Source organism: Mirounga angustirostris, unplaced genomic scaffold (genome assembly GCF_029215605.1).
Source record: "Mirounga angustirostris isolate CCGP_5_RB_7025 unplaced genomic scaffold, mMirAng1.0.hap1 SCAF_8, whole genome shotgun sequence".
Lineage (NCBI taxonomy): Eukaryota > Metazoa > Chordata > Mammalia > Carnivora > Phocidae > Mirounga > Mirounga angustirostris.
The window spans coordinates 111769735-111791832 of NW_026991716.1; the positions used below are offsets into that span (position 1 = coordinate 111769735).

General features: G+C 36.7%; 1 protein-coding gene across 1 annotated transcript in view; it reads left to right on the forward strand.

Annotated features, from left to right (window-relative positions):
• The window catches only part of LAMA2 (laminin subunit alpha 2), a 621471-nt gene that overhangs the window by 490122 nt on the left and 109251 nt on the right, over nucleotides 1–22098 (forward strand). Inside the window, exons 35-40 of the mRNA XM_045865518.3 lie at nucleotides 2294–2405; nucleotides 7444–7606; nucleotides 8621–8831; nucleotides 15203–15319; nucleotides 16018–16181; nucleotides 17461–17599. Of these exons, the coding sequence (XP_045721474.2) occupies nucleotides 2294–2405; nucleotides 7444–7606; nucleotides 8621–8831; nucleotides 15203–15319; nucleotides 16018–16181; nucleotides 17461–17599 (906 nt within the window). The remainder of the gene's footprint in view (nucleotides 1–2293; nucleotides 2406–7443; nucleotides 7607–8620; nucleotides 8832–15202; nucleotides 15320–16017; nucleotides 16182–17460; nucleotides 17600–22098) is intronic.

Sequence of the window (22098 nt, forward strand, 5' to 3'; positions counted from 1 at the left end):
CTAAGAAGGAAAGAGTTTGGCATATTTCACATACTAAACAGAAGCCAGGGAGGTTGATTGCACAGGGCCTTCATGATAACTCTTTTAACTTGTTTCTTATCATGAGTCATGTAGAATTCTTGACATCTTACTATTGGAGTGCTCCTATAATCAGTACCAAGTTTGTTAATGATGACTCTTACATGTTGTATAAATTAATTAAGAAAGAAGAATTAAAGACAGTGGATGGGATCGTGATCTTCCAGAATTTAAAAGAGACAGTGTATCAATATATATTTATTTTAAAAAATTAAATGCTTTAGGCTTTGAGCCAGAATTGGTAGCCTTTGTTGTGTGAATATGTAAGTTAAGATCTTTTAGTAACAGATAAGATACTGATAAAGCAAAGAATAAATTTTAAGTTTAAATCATAATGTACACTTCCTGTGTGGTAATAGAGTGCTGGTAATACATTAGTAATTAAGATATTGAAAATGACCATAATGTAGATCAAGTCCCTTAGTAAAGTCTGTGATATGTGAAAATAGGAGTGATATTATAGAGTACAATCAAGTCCAGGCTAGACAAACATCTACGACAGCTTAGAAAGCCAACATCTTAAGCAGCTGACTTTAGTAATTTTAAAGTAACATTTAAAATGTTATAGGTATGTGTATATGCATGTGGTGTGTATATGTAAAAATATTGATTAGCACCTTCTAAATAATTTTGTATATTTACTGCAGACTGTTAAGAGGGATTTTTAAAACTTCCAGTGGATCTTATCCTTTCATCCTTTTATTTGTTTGTTTGTTTGTTTGTTTTTAAGATTTTATTTATTTGAGAGAGAGAGTGAGAGAGAGAAAGAGCACAAGAGGGGGGAGCGGGAGAGGGAGAAGCAGACTCCCTGCTGAGCAGGGAGCCCAATGCGGGACTCAATCCTGGGACTCCAGGATCATGACCTGAGCCGAAGGCAGTCGCCTAACCAACTGAGCCACCCAGGCGCCCTCATCCTTTTATTTGTCATGGTAACACTCACAGGTTGAGAAATTAGTTGATGATAGTTGGACTTTATATTCTACCTTTTATGTAAAACCTTGAAAGGGGTCATGAATTAAACCTCTTCTTGCCCCCCTGGGAAATCACAAAATGCAATATAATTTCTATAGCACCTCTTACTGTGTTCTGTGTTCGCCAGACATTTAGTTCTATTTTAATTTCTATCTAAAATTCTCTTATGTGTGTAAAAAAAAAATTTAGAATCTCTGGGCATGTCTAGAATGCAAACACTCTGGTACAGGATTATAGATATTAATACTCTGCCAATTTGGACCTTTTTCAAATTATTTTAAGGCAGTTTGTGATTCTTTGATTCATTATCTGTAGTTAGATTATCCCTATCTTTTTTAGTAAAAAAAAAAAAAGTCCTATTTATTAGCATATGTTCATGCGTAGAAAAATGAACTGTACACCTATTTCAAGGTGCTCTAAACCTTATAATATCTTTTAAGAAACTTTGAATATTACATATGCCATTTTTATTTGACTAAATATAGCATATCTTAACTATGAACACATTGAATGGATTCCTTTGTGTCAAGTGGTACCTTCAATGTGAATGAAGGTGCAAATGTGTGGGGATATTCTTTGGGGGCATGAAGCTATTTGTGGAGTTGTTTTGTTGACAATGATGTATAGTATTGTGATTAGCAGCTGTCTTTTCTGGTGATGACATACGGGAAAAGTTATCATTTATTCTTCTTTAACGGTTTCCTGGCATCTTCAGAGTGTTATAAAACAAGCATTTACTACTGAGTAGCTAAGCATTTCTCCCTCTTTGTTTCTTTAATTAACGTATTGATCTAGACTGCATCTATAGGATCAAGCTTATTGAGACAGACTGCCTGTGCCTCCTCAAGAGATCATTGCTACACTCCACACTTTTTCAGTAAATAAAATATGGACAAAACTGCAACATGTGGAGGCTGAAGAATCCATTAAATACTTTTGGCAACTGTACCTCAAAGATACTTCAAAAATAATTGTGTTTTATCGCTTCTTCTATGTCATTGCATATAGCAAGGGTTTTAAAAAGCCCAAATACGACTCTCTGATTTCCATTTAATGGAAGAAGTAATAAAGTTTAATTGTATACTGGAGCATGGGGTGTCATTTCCAGTATATCTGATCAATAATTCATCGATTGCCTTTGGCTCAGAGTTATATTTGAAAGAAAACGTAGCCAGTGGGAGCTTATCTCTCTGTAGCTTCATCATCTCAATTAATTATGCTTTTCCTGAATTTGGATCATTAGGCTACCAAAGTGACAGCAGATGGCGAGCAAACTGGACAGGATGCTGAGAGGACCAACAGGAGAGCAGACTCCTTAGGAGGATTCATTAAGGAGCTTTCCCAGGATGCAGAAGGTATTAGAATCATTTAATTTAATCATTATGTCTCCCACCAGAAAAATAGAAAAAGGGATTACACAGGACCGGAATTTCTCTAGTAAGAAATGCCCTTTCTCAATCTGAGGGTTGGCTTTTGAAAAGTACTTAGGTTGGGACAGCCAAGGGCATTATCTGCCAAGCATCTCCAATCTACAGTGTTAAATAGGGCATAATAGTCAGTGAATTAGTCATTATGAGTGCAGGCTCGTGGTAAACTGAATGCAGTCCCTTAGGAATGCCTTAATTTTTGAGGAATGGCTATTATGAGTAAATAACCAATAAACTTATGCTTTGCTATTGTTTGTATTCAAAACTATTGAGAAGATTAATTTTTTAAAAAGCTAATTTTATCATTCCGCTCAGTACGTTAAAGCAGCACTTTAATTTCTCAAAATGGCTTTTAAAATACTTGGTGCTGTTTTTAATGAACATCCGTTGCTTGGAGTCTGGACTTCCTACCTTACCAGAAGCTTCACTGTATTTAGTCCATCATTCTCTAGGAATTAGTGCTTGGCATCTACCAATCTGACTTAGGATCAAAGTGGAAGCTATTTGGGGGCTAAACCCCAGATTAAGAACTCTTAAAGAAAACATAAAAAACCCAAAAATCTAGATCTTAAACATACATGCAGGTTTAGAAAGTAGGAAAAATGTTTTGGGTTTTTTCTCTTAAAAAATGAAATATTTTTATTGCTTTACAGTGTTACGTGTTTTAGATATTTTGCTTGGAAATACAGCCAAATAAGTCAGAACATGAGATAAACTTCAAGGCAGATCCTGACAGGTAATTCTTAGGAATCACTGGCCAAAAAGAGACAGAAAACTCCCAAAGATTCCCCACTGCAAGAAGCAACAGAGTTTTAATCTGAGGCAAAACATGTCAGGACCTGAAACAGAAGTTACACCTACCGGAAAATTCTTAACTAACTCATTATGGTTTATCTTCTGCTAGATGGAGTTTTTTGTGCTTTTCCTGGTTTTATTTTCCATTAATGCGACTTGAAGTGTTCTCCCCCCAGCACTCCCTCCACCCCACAAAAAAAAAAAATCCCATTGCAGGTAAAACAATTTCTGCCTGGATCCATGAAGGCACTGGTCAATAACCCAGTAATTTTTCCTTTCCTTCTACCTCGATCTCAAACACTCAATACTTCAGCCGATCCTGGAAACTTATTCTGAAATCATTCCAATCAAATATTCATGCATAAAAACAAATGCTGGTCCATGTTTTCAACAGACTCCAACATCAGCACTGCTCATGTGCTCGCTCTCTGCATTGTACCCACCACCCAGTCTGTGCACCACACAAAGGCACCAGCAGGGGGCAGGTGGAGACGAGATTTTGTCCAGGTTTTGCTCATCGCCCACAGTCCATCATCCATCCGAGAAAAGGGTTATGTATCATCAAAGATGTCTCCCATTCTCTAAATTGTGCATCCATCACACAGTCTGGTTGTGTCTGTCCAGACAGGACATCTTTTTCCTAATTTACATGAAGGTCCATGTGGGATAGCTGTGATCCTGTACCCAGGAGAAATGTGGACACTGCTCCCTTCTTCCAGCAGCTACTAATGTAAATGATAACACACATGATATGCACAGCCCTTTAGAAGAGAACTTTGGCAAAACTAATCCAACTATCCAACTGTTAAAACTTCCTGAATGTTTAAATTTGAATATGCCAGAGGTAAACGAAATCTTGACTGGGATGTTTATATGTACTACAAGTCTTGGCAGTTCAGGAGATTCTTTTTTTTTTTTTTTTTTTTTTTTTTTTAAGAAAAGGAAACTCACCAAAGCCTTAAGTAGGTTATACGACATATCCACACCCATCTTTTTCTCTTAGAACTACACTAATTGGGGATAGTATCAGTACTTTGAGGTTTTATTAGTGACAATAAATTGCTGTGGGGAAAAGTGAATTTGTTAGCCTGGCATTTGTCTAGTTCAGTTTTATTTTTAGTTGGAATACCTTACTCCCCCTATCTTCCATTATAAGTCATGGTCTCTTCCTAGATAATCACGATCTATTAATCTAAGGCATTCTTATCTCCCTATAATTTTTAAAATCTTTGCTATGACTCCTGATTAGATCACAAATACTCTATATTTCATTCCATGAACTATTAGAATTAATGAGCAAATATATATATATGTATACATGTGTGTGTATATATATATACATATATATATAAATAACTCATTAATTAGCATATGTACTGACATATATTAGGACTTAATAAATGCTAGACACCTTCTTTCCTGTTTCTCAGGTCACAGTAGTATTTGTCATTCATGAAGAATTTACCCATCAGAGCATATTTTTTTTTTTGGTTCAGTGTGAAAAACAACTTTGTTTCTCCTGAGGGATTAATGTATTTATATGTTACAGATCCTGTATACTTCTTAAGTATCCCTTTTTTATCCCCTGCTCTGCCCTGGCTACTGAGATACTTACTGTCTATTAAGATGTCTTCTGATTTACATTATTTTTTATCTTTACTCCATCTCCTTTTCTGTTTATTTTATCTTGTTTTAAAGCTATTTCAAAGCTACTTAAAATTTCCTTTGAAATAAAGTAGAAATAAATAAGTAAATTTCAGAGCTATCTTAATGTCATAATTATTTTCAATTCTGTTGAAAATGTACTGAACTGAAAGTGCTGATAGTGTATACCTTTGAATCTAAGAGACTAAATAACACATTCATCTTTAGTTTAAAAATATTCAGAGAATTTCCCAATTTCATATATAGAAGGAATGGAGAAATCACATCTCTTCTATTAAAATTATGCTTTCTTTTTTAATACAGTATCTCTACAGTATCTCTATTGTCGTTTTTGTGTGCCTTAATAATTTCTTCTAGTTGCTTACATATTACTTTCATTTAAAAGAAATGATGCATTTGTTCCAAAAGGTACAGCCATCTTTTCCTTTCCTCTCTCTTGTATCATGCTTTTTCCAGCAAGTTCTCTGCAGAAGTTTAGTTTTGAGAATAGACCACAAGTGAGGCTATATCTCTCACATTACCCCCTCACAACCACCTAGGCCCAGGACCTAAATTCAATCAAATTTCAAAAAATATCTCTAATCAAAGCTCATTTATATATTCACTTAATAAAAGAAAAACATACACCTTTGGCGAGTTGAAAAGTGGGATTTATGAATGCAAATGAGGTCAGTGGTTAGTTACATAATACAATTAGTTAAAGTCAACATACAGACAGATAGGCACTCAGACCAAAGAAGGAGAGGTACCACAGGGAAGGTCAAATCTACCGCCTTTCCTGAAATCTAAGAAGTATAAACCTTACATTTTAACCATTGGCATTCTGCCATAGTTCTCACAAAGTCTGCTGGATCAAGGAGCTTTCCAATTAATCAGTCCATGGTCACTGTGGTTCCTTAACAAACACAGTGCAGTCTAGGTGATAACTTAGCAACAGTAGTGGTGGGATTTTGAGAAGGTTCTTTGGTGTATGTCAGAGTATGACTATGAGTAGTTGACCAAGAAAGAGCCACCCTCACTAACTTCTAGGAATATGGCACCTGAGCAATAATTTCTACCACAGGGCTAGGAATGGCCATGTTTTTTCTTTAAAACAGCTGATTCAAATAGTTCTGCAGATTAGATTATGGCTGTCAGAATAAGGGGTTGACAGCAGCAACTTTCTAACCGATTACCTTAATCTTGAAAGGAGAATTCAAAAGATGCATTTTGGAAAGGGTAAAATTAAAGATTGAAACCCAATTCCTTCTGCTAAACCGTGATTTTCAAACTCTAGCATACAGCAGAAGCCCCTAGAGGGCTTGTTAAACCACGGATTGCTGGTCCCCTACCTCCAGAATTTTTAGGTCAATAGGTCTGGGGTAGGCCCTAAGAATCATTTCAGAACCAAGGTACTAACCCACCATGTCACACCCTTCATGGCAGCTGTTTGGCCTATGTGCACCTGTTACAAGAACTTGGAATAACTCTTACCCTTGGGACAGTTCCAATCGGTATTAATCAGAAAAGTTTCTCCAAGAATAGAAGTGAATTTTCAGGATTCCTTGCCTAAAGACATCTTAGGATATAGCACTGAATGGTAGAAAATGTCTCTTAACCACCCCAAGCTTCATTCTAGGGATGTTCACAGGTGATATTACAGAAATAAGGGTTTGGCACACAAGAGTTTGAGAAAACATCTCCCTTCAACTTGTTGAGTTAATGTGCCATAAAACACACTTCAGGAGAAGTTGGCCTAAAACTAATGGTAGAACTACATAAATGTTTCAACTCACCAGTTTTTCAAACTTTTATTTGACATAGAATTCTTTTTTCAAATGAAATCTTGCCCAGAACACTAACCTATCAAATAGATACTTAACAGAATAGACGTCTTTTGTAGAATACCTGAAGCACCCAGAGAATCCTAAGATTCCAAAGAGCACAGTTTGAAACTTTATTCAATGCATAATAAACACAGACTCTTACAATGGATGTTATTGCTAGAAGGTAGCTTTGAGCCCTAATCTATAACTCTCATCCCAAGACCAGTGCTTCCTCCCTCATTCCTTTAAACAAACGAACATAGAACTGTGTGGAAGAACAAGGGCAGGTTTGTTTTCAGAGATCTCATCACTGAGAGTTTTTCTGTACCGGGTATTTTCAAATTTGACTGAATAGGACTGTGTATTATATTTTCATCTTCCGAGGGCTATGCTTCATGTCTCATTGTTTACCTCTGACCTGAAGAAGATTTGGGCATTTCTTTATTTACATTTTTTTCCCTTGTGAGATAGAAACACCATGCTTTAATTACTGTACCCCCCAAAAGAAATATAATTGGAGAAATATGTCACCTTTCCCTGTTTGTTATGGATCGTTATTAACTACCTCTCTGTTCCCAGCAGGAACACCCATGGCAAACTACATTTCATTTGGAGATCATGGGGAAGAGCAGATGCTTGGTGCCATTTTTGCATGTGGCACTTTTGTTTACTAATTTACAAAATTTGTCTTACCCCTGCAGCTGTAAATGAAAAAGCTGTAAGACTAAATGAAACTCTAGGAACTCAAGACAAGGCCTTTGAGAGAAATTTGCAAGGGCTTCAGAAAGAGATTGATCAGATGATGGCAGAACTGAGGAGGAAAAATCTAGATAAACAAAAGGAGGTTGCTGAAGATGAGTTAGTGTGAGTAGATGCTTTATTATTTTTTCATTTGATACACTGAGCTTTCCAAATGATTGCTTTCAGTTTTCTAAAATGTTCATCACGCTTAGGAGTAGAAGATGCTCTGTTATTTATTTTTCATTTAGTTATGATTTCTCTTGCTCGAAAATGGATTAAAAGCATGTTTTTGCCTATATTTAAATAATTAAATAAATGATCTTTTCTGGAGCTGTCCCTCCCATAATTAGGCTAATGGACTTGCTTTATTAATTGCCTGTATGAGGGACTTCTAAACCATCAATAGTTTTTTTGTTGTTTTTATTGAAAATATCTCTGAATAAATAAAGTTACGAATTTAGCAGTCCATTCTGTGCATTTGGTCATTTTAGGAAATGCTGAAAAGAGGAGTCATCAAATAATAAATACCTAAGACTTTGCAATTAGGGCTGAAAATTTGAGGTTGGGAATAGCAATCGTGATTTTACTAATGCAAATGAACTCTGTGACCATACATTCAATAAAAAAAATACATGTTTACATTTATAGTCAGCTAACTTCAAAGTGATGGTGTTATTAATACTTAAATAATATATATATACATATATATACTGTTCATTTAGTATGTATACTAAAACCGAATATATCAATGTTCATACCATATATTTCAAAGTAACAGAGAAAATGTATCACCGTGGTGAATTAGGGGTTGGTTTTTTTTGGTATGTGAAGTGAATCATAAAATTTATTTCATCAGTCAGATTATGAGAATAACATGACTCTTTCCAATTGAAGATGCTATATTACTAATGCATTTTAAATGTGTGGGGTTTTTTGTACTTTAGTATATTAATTATAAATGGCCTTGCCACTTTTCTGTTTTCATCCTGATTTAGTACATAGTCAATCTGCTTTAAATACTGTCTTATTTTTCCATTCTTTGAATGCTAGCATCTCTTTGTAACACAGTTTAATACCAATAAACCGTGAGGCAGTGACAAGGGCTTATTGTCTGTAATTGGGCTGGGGTGCTTGCAGAGCTGCAGAAGGCCTTCTGAAGAAGGTGAAGAAGTTATTTGGAGAGTCCCGAGGGAAAAACGAGGAAATGGAGAAGGGTCTCCAGGCAATATTGGCAGACTACAAAGACAAAGTTGATGATGCTTGGGACCTGTTGAGAGAAGCCATGGAGAAAATCAGAGAGGCTAATCGCTTATCTGCAGCAAACCAGAAAAACATGACTGCTTTGGAGGTGAGTCTTAGGGATTCTCATCTGAATCTGTCGGGATAGGGCAGAGGGTTGGGGGTTGAACATGGCTGGATAAGTCAAGTTGCTGCACATTTACCCAAATCAAGAACAACTCTGAAAGGAGACTTCTTAAAAGCAGAACAGGAAATGATCCTTAAAAAAAAAAAGCCAATGACCATTGCTATAGAATCAAATAAAATTTAGATAACAAAATATTGAAGATTCTGAGGATGGTTGATACAAATGGGACCTTGATCTTAATGGCAACTGTGGCACTTTCTAGAAATACATCTTGGGCAAGGCAACTCAAGTCTCTAAGCCTCAGTCTTCAAACTACGCAATGAGTGCATTATACTAGAGCACATCCAGGGTATCTCCGAGTACTGACATCATATGATTTTGTAACCCATACACCATTGTTTAGACATCTAGCTGCCATAGGTCACACAAGTACCAAGTATTTCCTAATGGAATCTGGCACATTGAGAGTCCAGTGCTTGGGAAGATTTCGGTTTTCTTTTTCTTTGCAATGTGTTCTATGCAAATGAAATTTTAAAAGGGACTAACATGAACAGATCACGTCTGAGTAATTTTTTCCTCACAGACAAGAGATAATTCTCTCCTCAAGAAATGATGGGCAGCTTCTGCCTTTTTTAGACAGCTGATGAGGCTAGAACTAAAATAGATTCTTCCTTCTCTTCCTCCCTCCCTCCATCCCTTCCTTTCTCTTCCTTCCTTCCTCCCTTCCTTCCTTTCTTTCCTTAATACTTGACATGGCAAATTGAGCACTTTTCCCAAGAGTAAATTCAGCACATATGATGCTGAGCCGGGAGCCCGATGTAGGACCCCATCCCAGGACCCTGAGCTGAAGGCAGATGCTCAACCGACTGAACCACCCAGGAGCCCCGATGAGTTAATTTTTTAAGTGTTTTTTTCGAGTCCCTCTCCTGGGATTTATCTTTGTCATTCTGAAGGAAGATTGAGGAGGTTCATTTTTTTTCTTAACTGCAGTATCTAATCTTAACCAATTTGGAGTCTACTGACATGCTGGAAATATTAAAGAAAACTACCATCTTGAGAGGCAGGATGCTGGGATACCTTCTCCCCAGTGCCAGCATGATTCATCCTGCTCGGTGACACACCAGTGGTGTGACTTACCCAGATGCGCACCTCTCCATTTTATGGCAACAGTTTAAGAAATTAAAATTACCTGTGTGGAAAGCATAATAAGCATTTGGGAAGTATTTCAAGAAGAGTTATAGTGGCGCAGTAAATGGTCCTTGCAGCTACTCCTTCCTTTTAGTGATATTTAAAACCAGGAGCCATCATTCTTGGGCGCCCCTGGAGATGCCTAGAGCTTACGAAGTCAGTATTGCAATTCTAAGTGGTCCTTTCTGTATTTTCATTTTATGTGTCATGCTTAACCAAAGACTTGTTAAAAACTTACTGGAGTAAATAGATAAACTGACTAAATTAACACCAGTAAGGCACAGCTTACTTAAGATTGCCAGGGCTGATTAGGTTGCTTACCAAGGTTCCTGCTAGACCAGCTAACTGAGAATCACCTGAACAGTTTGTTCAAAGACGGGTTCCCTGAGCTCCTACCCAGAGTGTCAGTTGGTTAGTTTGGGCTGTAGCCTAGGGTTCATATTCTAAAACTCTCCCTAGGTTAATCCAATGTGCCTACTGGTTTGAGAATAACTGATACAGATTATTCAATCAAATGGATACAGCGTATTTTAAATAGATAACTGCATTGTGCCTGTGTTCACAAAGAAGGTGCTATAATTAAGACCCAGCTCAAATGTTATTTGTTGATTTTAAGGAGATAAGCATGTTTTTTTTTTTTTATTAAAAACACTTATTAAGCCCCTACTAAGTTCAAGAAATGTGCCAAACACAAAAATTGATTATATCCAAGACTGGTCCTTATGGTGTGGTCCTTAGAACAGCAACATGAATATCAACTAGAAACTTAAAAATGCAAATTCTTGAGCCCCATCCCAAACCTATCAACTCAGAAACTGGGAGTGGAGCCCAGCAACTTGTGTTTTAAAAATCCCTCCAGTGATTCGGATATAGCCTTAAGTTTGAGAACCAGTGATATAAAGAATAAAACACCATCTCTGATGACTTCAAGTGACTTGTATTTAGTGAGAGGTGCACATAAGTAAGTCACTCTATATGCACTGCAGTAATTATCATGGAGCTAAGCAAAGGAAGGGCATCGAAATCACCCATGGGTTAAGAAGGGCTTCACAGAGGACATGATAAATGTGCTGAGTCTTGAACAAAAGGCACTAGTTAGTCAAAGTAGAAAAGGAAGAATATCCCAGAAATAGGAAAAACTATATGCCAAGACATGGAGGGGAAAAAAGAAAACATAAGAAATCTGGGGGAAAATTCAGTGGTTTGATAGGACTGGAATGAAGACTGCATGGGAACGAATAGCAGATAGAGAGCCAAGGAAGACAGACAAGCTCCAGAACTTGAGTAATGAAAGACCAAGTGCATTCTGAGATCAAGTGAAGGAATTTGGGTCTTATCCTGGAAACTATCATTAACAATTAAAATATTGAAGTCATGGATTAAAGTTACATTTTGGAAAATTTGTGAGTGGTTTATATAAACTGGAGAATTAGTTTTGTGTTAGGAAATAGTGTGGTATAAGGTTAGGAAAGTAGGCAGTGGTAATATTAAATGCCTGTCAGATACCAATCATAGCAAGGGGCTGTTGGTAACCAGGGTGTTTGAGATTGACTAGGAATGATTCCTGGCCTCATAGACCTTACAATTCAGGCAGTTTAACCTTTCACAGTACATAATACTGTGATTAATATGGGCTAGGAGCATCCGCAAAAGAGTCACAAAAATGATGGCATCATAGCAGAGACTGAGAGAAATGATGGAGTCACATGAGCCCAAACGCAGAGTTCCAGAAGGGCAAGGTGATCTTACAAATTGTCAAAGAGAGCCATAAAATTCATTGCCCATCTCCGGAAGTGTGTAGCAGAAGATGGCTCTGGAAATAGCATTTGGAGCTAGATCATAGAAGCCTTTGAATGCAGCCTTCTGGAGGGGCATGGGCTTCGAGTGCACTTCCAGCAAGGCAGAGAAGGCAGAGGGGACTGTGTGCCTGGTGGACCCCAAGAATGTGAGCCATTCAGTTATGCGAGGAAACATATACTGAAGAGTCAGTCCCCAAATCGACCATTAGAAGGATGCAAAAGGAAGGATTCAAAGAAAGTAGTTAGTTGCTAGACAGGCAGGAAAATAAGCTTCTTTGGGTTCTTAATCCTTCCACCCCGCCCAAAAAGGTTTTAAACTTAGAGAGCTCTGGAATGAATTAAGATCTGATTAGAAGTTAAAAATAGAAATATAATTAACTTTGGTCTTCAAGTGGAATCACTTAATAGTTATGCTTATGGCATACTTTGGGAGAATTCCCTTTATCCATGGGCCCCCTTGTTGTTCCTTGAACACTTGAAGCTTCCTACCTTAGGTATTTTTTATCCTACATCATTCTCTATCCTCTCTTTACTTTTGTGGCACTCAGAATTACTTTAAAAATATTATCATATTATTCATTCATTTACTCCCTCCTCCAGACAGGCGACAAGGTACATGTCTCTCCTGCCCACTGTATCCTCAGGGCCAAGAACAGTGTCCGGTGCAAAGATAGAACCGAATTTTTTTCCAGTGAATAAAGTACCATAAAGCAAAAACAAATAAATGTTACATCAATACTTTCATTAATATTTGGGAGCTCCAAATAGTCATCTTTCCTTGTCTCAAAGCTAGATTCCATTAGTGTCTAATTTGAAAATTAGCCACCTCTAAAATCTCCCTAAATTCTGGCTTATCATTTCTGCTTTAGTATGATAAAGAACACATTTTGACCTTTGCATAACAATTGGTTCCCTAAAGTGACTCAGAGCCTTTAGGAAGATTCTCATTCACTACTTAATTGAAATCAGAATGGATATAGCTCTTTACCTAACATCCATGTGGAAATATTCTCTCCCTCTGATTGGTACAGCATTTTAAATTAGCTTGATTCATGAATATAAACAAGCCAAATTGAAAAGATTATCAAATGTCTGAGTATGGCATGACTTTAAATCAGTTCACATAAAAGCTAGGGACTAATTGGTAGTTCTGGAAAAGAATGTCAAAGCCTTGGAAGATAAGATGTGACTTGTAATCACAACACCAGGACTCCCCTACCTGTGTTGTCCATGAATAAGACTGATATAACAAAACTTGCCCTGAATTAGCCAGTGATGGGACTAGCTGAATGATCCAAGTGTCACCAGTGCAAGTCCCAGGAATGGACTCTAATTTCATTTATTAATTCAAAAATGTTTATGGAGGAAACTGTTCTAGGTCCTGAAGGTACAGTGATACATATAGACTGTCTTTCTGGCATTTATATTAAAGTGAGGGAGATGGTCACTAGACCAATAAGTAAGTACATAATATGGACATAAAGTCTGGAGCATGGACTAATATACATACTAAGTGATATGTTCAGTGATATTAAGTAACAGTGCTTTTAGCAACTGTCAGAAGCAGTCAAGACAGTTCAATCTATAGAAAAAATAAAATAACATTATCTATGTTTCTATAGTTTGTGGCTACCCTATAAAATAGAATTCAGATAAATGAGTGCTAAGACGAAGAATAAAATAATTATAATAGTTAGCAATTACATTGTGTTTACTGTGTGCTAGGCAGTGTTCTAAGCCAGTTCTTCTCCAATTTTACTGCATATATCACCTGGGGTTCTTGTTAAAATGTAGATTCTGAGTTGAAAAGGTAGTGAGATCTACCAACTCAGAATCTACATTTCTGACAGTTGCTAAAAGCACTGTTTAATGAAAATCAGTGACACCAATTCATTGTAAGATGCATGTAGAATATAGGGACCATACACAAATGCACAGCCTGTTGAACCGTACATAACTGAAGAAGCATAACATACCGAATACACCATGCAATATCACTGAACATATTACTTTGTATGTATATTAGCCCATTGAGGAGGTTGGTGAAGAGACAGGGAAAGAAGGGTATGAGATTAGTGCCTTCCAGCACAAATAAGGCAAGTGATTTCCATAGTAGGAGAGACAGTGCTTTCATTGCTCAAGACCCAGGTTTTATCATTAGGTAAACCAGGGTCCGAACCTCTACTGCATAGTTAGTGTGACCTTGAGCAGATCATTTGTTCATTTTCCTATTCTTTTTTTGTTTTTGTTTTTTTGTGTTTTTTTTAAAGATTTTATTTATTTATTTGAGAGAGAGAACGAGAGACAGAGAGCAGGAGAGAGAGGAGGGTCAGAGGGAGGAGAAGCAGACTCCCCGCGGAGCAGGGAGCCCGATGCGGGACTCGATCCCGGGACTCCAGGATCATGACCTGAGCTGAAGGCAGACGCTTAACCATCTGAGCCACCCAGGCGCCCCATTTTCCTATTCTTTGAAAAGGTGATAAACACAGGACCTGTCGAGTTAGTGTAGAACTTAATGAGAAAAGCCCGTAAGCTACCTGGCACATCTTGAGGTATAAATGAATATAAAACTAACATTGTTATCTATATAAAAACATAAATGGCAGAGGTTTAAAATGGATGCCTTTAAATCCACAAGCGATTGGGAGAATGAGTGAGCTATATCAAGGAGAAAAAAAAAAAAAGAGGCAAAGGTACATTCCAAATAGAAAAATAACAATATTTCTCTCTCGTCGATTTTACTCTAGGCTAGGAATGAGTTCCATGTAGTTTTGAGACAAGCTCTCAGCATCAAGGAAAAATTAGAGCTTGCTCTCTTTTTATGGAACAATCCATTAAGTTTATTCTTCCATGTGTTCGTTTCTCTTTTTTTGAAAATCACTTCCCCTAAGTTCCCTTAAAAATCTCACTTCTTCCAATTTTTACAGAACTCCCCTAGACTAAATCTGCTTATGTTTATGCTCACAAAATACTCATTTGGACTTTGATTCTGGAATGTAATGTCTAGTTCCAATGTAATTCAGGGTGCTACCACATGCTCAGGAATATATATTCAGCACTTACACTTGAGTTTAAAATGGGTGTCCATCTTGCTTCAAAAATAGTTCTTAATTCCTCAGCTAACATCACATAACTTTTCTTCTCTTGGATGACTTTCTCACATTGGGAGGAGGAAAGCACCTAGATAGACATTTAAATAAAATAACTCTTGAAGGAGCGGCCAGGTAGTTGATGTCATTCCCATCCAGCCTCATCGTCAATGCGATGTGCCTTGTTTGCAAAGCCTGTGTTCAGTCAGCTCAAGGAAGTCAGGAAGGAATATCGGGTTGGATAGGGTTTTGATGTTCTGTTCATACTGTACTACAGAAAAAGAAGGAGGCTATTGAACGTGACAAACAAGAAACTGAGAACACTTTAAAAGAAGGCAAGGACATACTTGAGGAAGCCAACCGTCTTGCAGGCGAAATCAACTCAGTCATAGATGTGAGTATTTCATAAAAGCCAAAGTTAAAGGAAAATAACAATGGCATAGGATTTCATAAGTGGGAAGCAGTGAGAAATCTCAGTAACATAAGCAAATACTAAATTTTTTTTCTTGTGTGTGTCAGATCGTTTCTGCTTGATTCCATTGTGACCGTGCCTAGCTCTTGGCAACAGTTAAAACTTCACATTGTTCTCCCAACAGACACGAGTGCCTGTGTGAGAATACTCACAACACTCCTATAAACCTGTATTTTTCTCCACAGTGATGAAGGGCATTTCTTGTTCCCAGGATAGCTCTTAAAATCTGCTTCAATATTTATATAAAATTGGTTAAAAGAGAAATGTAAACCTATAAGCAGACTTTCAATGTAGTAATATGCAGTAGATGCTGTACTATATGGCAAGAGAAACACATATGCTCTAAAAAATCCTAATGACTATCATTTATGCATTTATACCTATGAAGAAGCATTTTCTTAGAAAAAGACAGTTAGGTTCTTCTTGGTGTAAATTGGCTCCATATATTTCCTAATCTCTCTCATTAAATAACAGCTTTTATTCTGTATTCTCTTCTTGCTATATTAGTAAAATTGAAGTTTCATTTAAAAAAGTGTGTAATTATGTCTCCTAGAGAAATTAGTAACTGAGAGGAAGCTTGGATCCACTTACTTAAAATGCCCTCTCTTCTTATATATCAGTATGTTGAAGACATTCAAACTAAATTGCCACCCATGTCTGAAGAGCTTAAAGATAAAATCGATGACCTTGCCCAGGAAATAAAGGACAGGAACCTTGCTGAGAAGGTGTCCCAGGCTGAGAGCCATGCGGCTCAGTTGAATGACTCATCTGCTGTCCTTGATGGGTATGTCATTTGTTGTTGGAAATGTCCATGTATCTTGACACTTGTCCAAAAGTTGTGACTAGCAGAAATGGTAGAGAATCTCTTTCAAATCTTGATTTCTGAAATTAGGAACATACGAGCTACATGGCCTTTCTGTGGAAGAGCCTAATTAGGAGGGTCTGGGCAAAGCTCCACTGAAGCAGCATCAAAAGTCTGAGTTCAAAGTGGATTCAAATACGGCTTGGTGGGGAGTGAACATAGCCCTAGGCTATACTGAGAAAAAATATTTTCTGTTCTTTATTAGAGAGCACAGCGGTTGCTTTATTAGCATTTTAAATAATAATGGATAAACACACATCCTGCTTCAAATTCTAGTTTTATATTTTTAATGAAATCAAAACTATTTATTGGCTTTTGACAATGCCAAATACATAAGCATTAAGTCTGTTTCTTCTCTTTCAAACTCCAGGGAGACCCTACATATTCCCCTGTGAAATAACAGCTTACTATAGCTGGGACTCTTACGTGGGTCAGAGGAGCAAGGTCAAGTGGCAAAGTGTGTTTGACCTATAAATAGCCTTCTAGGTCTAACTGGTATGCTTCCCCTACAATTTTGGGATTGTCATAATAAATATCGGTCCTATAAGCCCCAAGAACAATTGCCTCAGATCTGTTATTTAATATATAACATGTGTAAGGTTCTATTCCAGGACTTGATATCATTGATACAAAGGAAACTATTAATGTTTCAAGACCCTGGCCACAATTCATGCACAATTCATTTTATAGTAAACTTTTGCCCATTTAGCAGGTAAGCTAGAAGTCCACAGATGCAGGCTCCAGGTCTTTAATTAGGGATGTGTTGGTCATGTAACCTGAGACAAGCTATTTAACCTTCTGAGATTCATTTGTTCTCATCTGGGCAGTACACCTCCCCTAAAGAGATTTGTGAAATTCATTCCAGTAATATGGTACACGTGCTCTGAAACATATAGCAAGCTTTACAAATGCCCTAAAGGATCATCTCCCTGCTCACAGTTGCATGGTGCACGTGGTTGCAGAAATTTTTGAAGGATACTGCGGGTGTTTAAAAATGTGTTGGTAGTATTTCACAGCTGAATTATTTAGGAATATGAGTTTAAATTGAAAACTATAATACAATAAGTAGATACCTCATTATGACTTGGAATCATAATGATCTTGGCTATGATCATTTGGAAGCCATATTTGTTATAAGTAGAATGTTCTTCATTTGAGTACCAACTGCTCTGATGTTCTTTTTGGGGGGTAATCCCAACAGAATCCTTGATGAGGCCAAAAACATCTCCTTCAATGCCACTGCAGCCTTCAATGCTTACAGCCATATTAAGGACTCTATCGATGAAGCTGAGAAAATTGCCCAAGAAGCTAAAGGTCTTGCGCACGAAGCTACAAAACTGGTAAGAACTGAATAGTGTTATGTACTAAGAATGCAGGTCAGTCTTTTGGAAAAAGTACCTAAATGGAATTTCTCGAATTTAAATGAGCTCAGAAAAATCCCAGTAAACTAGAATATTTATTTTGAATTATTTTCAAAGGCTCCTTTTAAATTGTATCCAAAATAAACTTTCAGTGTGCTGTAATAATAGAACTCTTTTCTCAGTCTCTCACTACTTCCCACTACTGATGAGGGTCTTGAAATTATTGCAGATGCCAAGCAAGTTTTTGCCACCAACTCACAGAAGAAAGACAGTCAAACATAAGACTCTGGACAGGGAAATTTATTGCTATTGCTCCAAATATCATCAATAAGAAAGTGCCCTGAAAATTAACACCGCTGCTTATACTCACCCACAAATTGGTTATATGTGAAGCTTGACTAGAAAGTATACATTTTACAAAAAACATGAGATCATATGCTTCTAAACTATTTATACTATTGAATCCTGTATCAATTTTATCAGTTGAAACCTGTACCTTCAAAGGAAGCTTGGGCTGTTGTCATTGTTCCAAATACATTTGGAAATATTGCAGAATTTGGGGTCTCCAAGTATAGCACATTATCTGAGTATCTTCAGTACTGACAAATCTTCATTCTTCACATGTAGAGCAACATTTTGAAAATAAGTCATGTGGTACACCTTCATAATACTATTTTAAGCTAAAAAATATTTCATAGGAAGCACATGCTGAGTTAAAATGTTCTGAACTAAATGTTCTGAACTCCTTTGGTCTTCGCATCAGAATTTCAGGAAAAAAAACTAGATTGGACCTTTGATTGTGAATGATACACATAAATAATTAGTGTTAAACAGATCAATATTTTCTTTGCTTTGATATTGGACACAAAAGGTTTTTTGGACCTCAGGGATAATAAAGATATTTACCACACTCTTACAAGGTTTATCTCGTGGTCATAATGAAAACATCATATTCCATCAGCAGTTACTACTGTTTTGGTTCCTCTGGGATAAGCTCTAATACCATATGCTCTCTTTATTTCTTATTCAAAATTGTGATACAGTCATTGCAGAAACTTCCCTATGCCCAGTTATCTTTTCAAAAGGAACTTATTTTTCAAATCTAAACTATTTATCTATCTTCTCATAATCTATTTTAAAGACCCAAATTTCCAAGTTCACCATTTTCATCTGACCTATGCTTTATTGTAGGACCATTTTAGCGTCTAGCACTGTGCCTGGCAAATAGTAGGAACTCATGAAGGAATGAATGAATGAATGTCATTCTAACTAATATCTTTCAAGTCTATCTATAATCATTTGTCAAAATCTCACTATTGTCCTTGCTTCATCTTCATAAACTTCTAACATTTTTATATTAAAGAGCTGTTTAATTTCACCCAAATTTAATACTATCACTTTATATGTAGAAGACTAATTTTTATGCAGGCACAAAATGTTCTCTTTCCTTAACACTGATGCTTTTACATGACAATCTAGCCAGCCTCAAACATAGAGCTGAGATGAACTATAATGCACTGCAACATGTCCTCTTGTTATCATCATTCCTTCTCTTTTTCCATATCCCATATAAAAAAAAATGTCTGAAAAAGTACAAAATAAATGCTAAAGAGAATCCCTTATTGATTAAATGGCTATCCACAAACTCCCAGAAGACTGATTTGTCCCAGAAAACTTATTGGACTGAACAGAAAGTTTCTTTCTTGAACAGAAGAAATAAATTTTTAATTTTAATGTCATGATAATATAGTTCTGTTTTACTAGAAAATAAATATATTCGCCAGTCATTAGGTTGAGCAATTACATAGCTAGGGCTAGCATTCTGTATATGTAAGATCTGGTATTATTGCTGGATAAACACAAAAGAGTGAGACTAAGTTTATTATTTATGTGTGAAAGAATTCAAGGATAAAAATATGGAAGAGTCCTTTACTCGTTTGAGTTTCTCCCTAAAAAGAAGGAAAAATGTTTTCAGTGAATCAGAAAGCACAAAGAAACAAAACAGGAATTTACATGAGGAGAGAAAAGGCCTGTTAGACAAGCAATAAAACCACCAATTACTACTGTGAAGAAAATGGATGTGAATTAATGTGAGAAGAAAAAAAAAAAGCATTGAAAATGACATAAGGACAGAAACAAATGAATAGTAGAAATAACCTCAAAGCATAATTGACAGCATTTTTAAAGCAACTTCACTTTTAAAAAAATCTGCTTAAGTCTACCTATTTATAAACACACACATAATCAAGAAGGTCATTGAAAAGAAACTATGAGTGAGAAAAAGTTGATCATTTAACTAAATAATAAGCAGGTGGAGATTTTGTACAATTAAAGACTGTAGTGGAGCATTCCTATGTAAAGAGTAACAGCTACGTGTCTTGCATGCATCATTTATTTAAATATTGAAATAAAGTATTTTGGAAGTGTGGATATTATGAAGAAACAAACACTATTTTTCTGTTAGTGTCAGGTGGGATAAATACTATAAAGCATTTGTTTTCCAACACACAATCTCCAAGATAACATCTCATTTGTACCTCTGATTGGTGGGTGCAAGGAAAGGAGAGGGAAAATGTGTCACTTTAGAAAAGAGAATAGGAAGATCCAGTTATTTTGTTCTAATCTTAATTGCTTTGGGTCTATAAAAAGTCCTCTGATACTAAAACAACTGAAAATTAAAACTTTAAAAAAAATTTCCAGATAGGTGAACATAAAAACCTATGTTATCAGCCAGATCAGGTTTTAAAAGTAGGTGGACAAATAGATTTCATATGCTGCTGGATGCTTGGAATCACCACCAGAGGCAACAGACTTCAGTGGCCCTGGGATATGAGGCCTCTGAGCTTTCCACTCGAATGGTCTTAGATGCTGTGCACTTGAATCTGGTGCCTTCCAATAACAAACAGCAACAACAATGAAAAGAAGGGTTATGTAGAGTGAATTTCATAGTTCTGGATCACTAAGATCATAAAGAATCATCACATAGTAATAATCACACAGTCTCACCCATTCTGCAATGTCATCTCCCTTCCTTTCCTTCCTCCCTCCCTTTCTCTAAGTCAGTGGAATGTGCTATGTCCTATATACTAACGTGTAGGAAATTTAGGCAGTCATCACCTTCCCTTGGTATCTTGCATTAAAAAAAAAAAAATGAATCACTCACTCCCCTGGCAATAGGAGGTTTCCTCTCTTCAGTACCCTCTTGTTTACCCTGGAGTCATTGTCTCAAACTCACTCTCTTTCTCTCCCCCTCTCCTTCTCCCTGTCTCCCCCCTTCTCTCTCCCCTCTCACTTTTCTTCTCTCTCTCTCTCCCTCTCCCCCCCCCTCACCCACACACCCACCCACACACACACACACACACACACACACCAGCATTATTCATTAATACCCTCTATCCCAGGCTCCCCCTTCTCAATTAGAGTCAGTGTTCAGTCTGATCTTACTAGAATGAGCATTAGAAATAGAAGAATTTATACTGGGCTTCAACTCCAGTACATTGTGTTCTTTCTCTTTAGTCTCCAAATTCAAGTTCTGTTACTTGCTACAATTACCCATCATTTGAAGGAGCCATAATTCTAAAAATTATGGTCTAAAACATGGTCTTTTCCAGATATTTCTAGAAAAAAAAATAAAATACAGAATAAAATGAAAGCAATTTGTGACATCTTTTTTTTTTTTTTCTCCCATAGAAACAAGAAGAGTGAGGTAGTAAAGAACAGGGCTGTATCAGCAAGGTGTAGGCTTTAGATAAACTACAGAGATGAGGGGGTAGTCTAAAAAATATATTTTTATAGGAGGAAATATACCTAAAAGTTAAGTAAGTTTAAAGCCTTGATTCTAATAAATACATGAACTGCTGTTGTAAGTGATTTTCTAGTGTTTATTCCTTTAACATGAGGAGAGTGGGAATCCATAGAAACCTCAAAAGGAGTTTTCTCTTGCTTTAGGGTCAAGAGTCTAAGGAATAAACTGGATTTTTGTAAATTTACTCTTACGTGGCCGATCAGTGGGGAAAAAAACCCTGATAGGAAGCAAGGACACTAGAAAGGAAAGCCAGAGATTTCTGACAACATGCAGCCTGAGTTAATTCAGATCCATCCTGATGTTAGAAATTCATAGACATGCTAAATAAATCACAACTCCCCAAATTTAATGCATACTTCATTTTAGAAAGAAGAAACAAAAGGAAATCTAAAAGTACAGAGGGAAGTTAAAACAGAAAGGCACACTCTAAAGCTGGCACCTTCGTGGCTCAATGAATTTGGAACCTAAATATGCATCATAATATCTAGGGGCTGGGATTTTAAAGACCAAGCAGGGAGAGAAGACATCACAGATATCACCTAAGACCTATAACAGAAGTCTCTAATTGAAGGTATGCAAAAACATGAGACTCTGGAACAGTTGTCTTCATTAATGAGCACTCAATGCCTTCCAGCCCCGGAACATTCCCGGAAGTCTTGTTTCTTTTCATGCC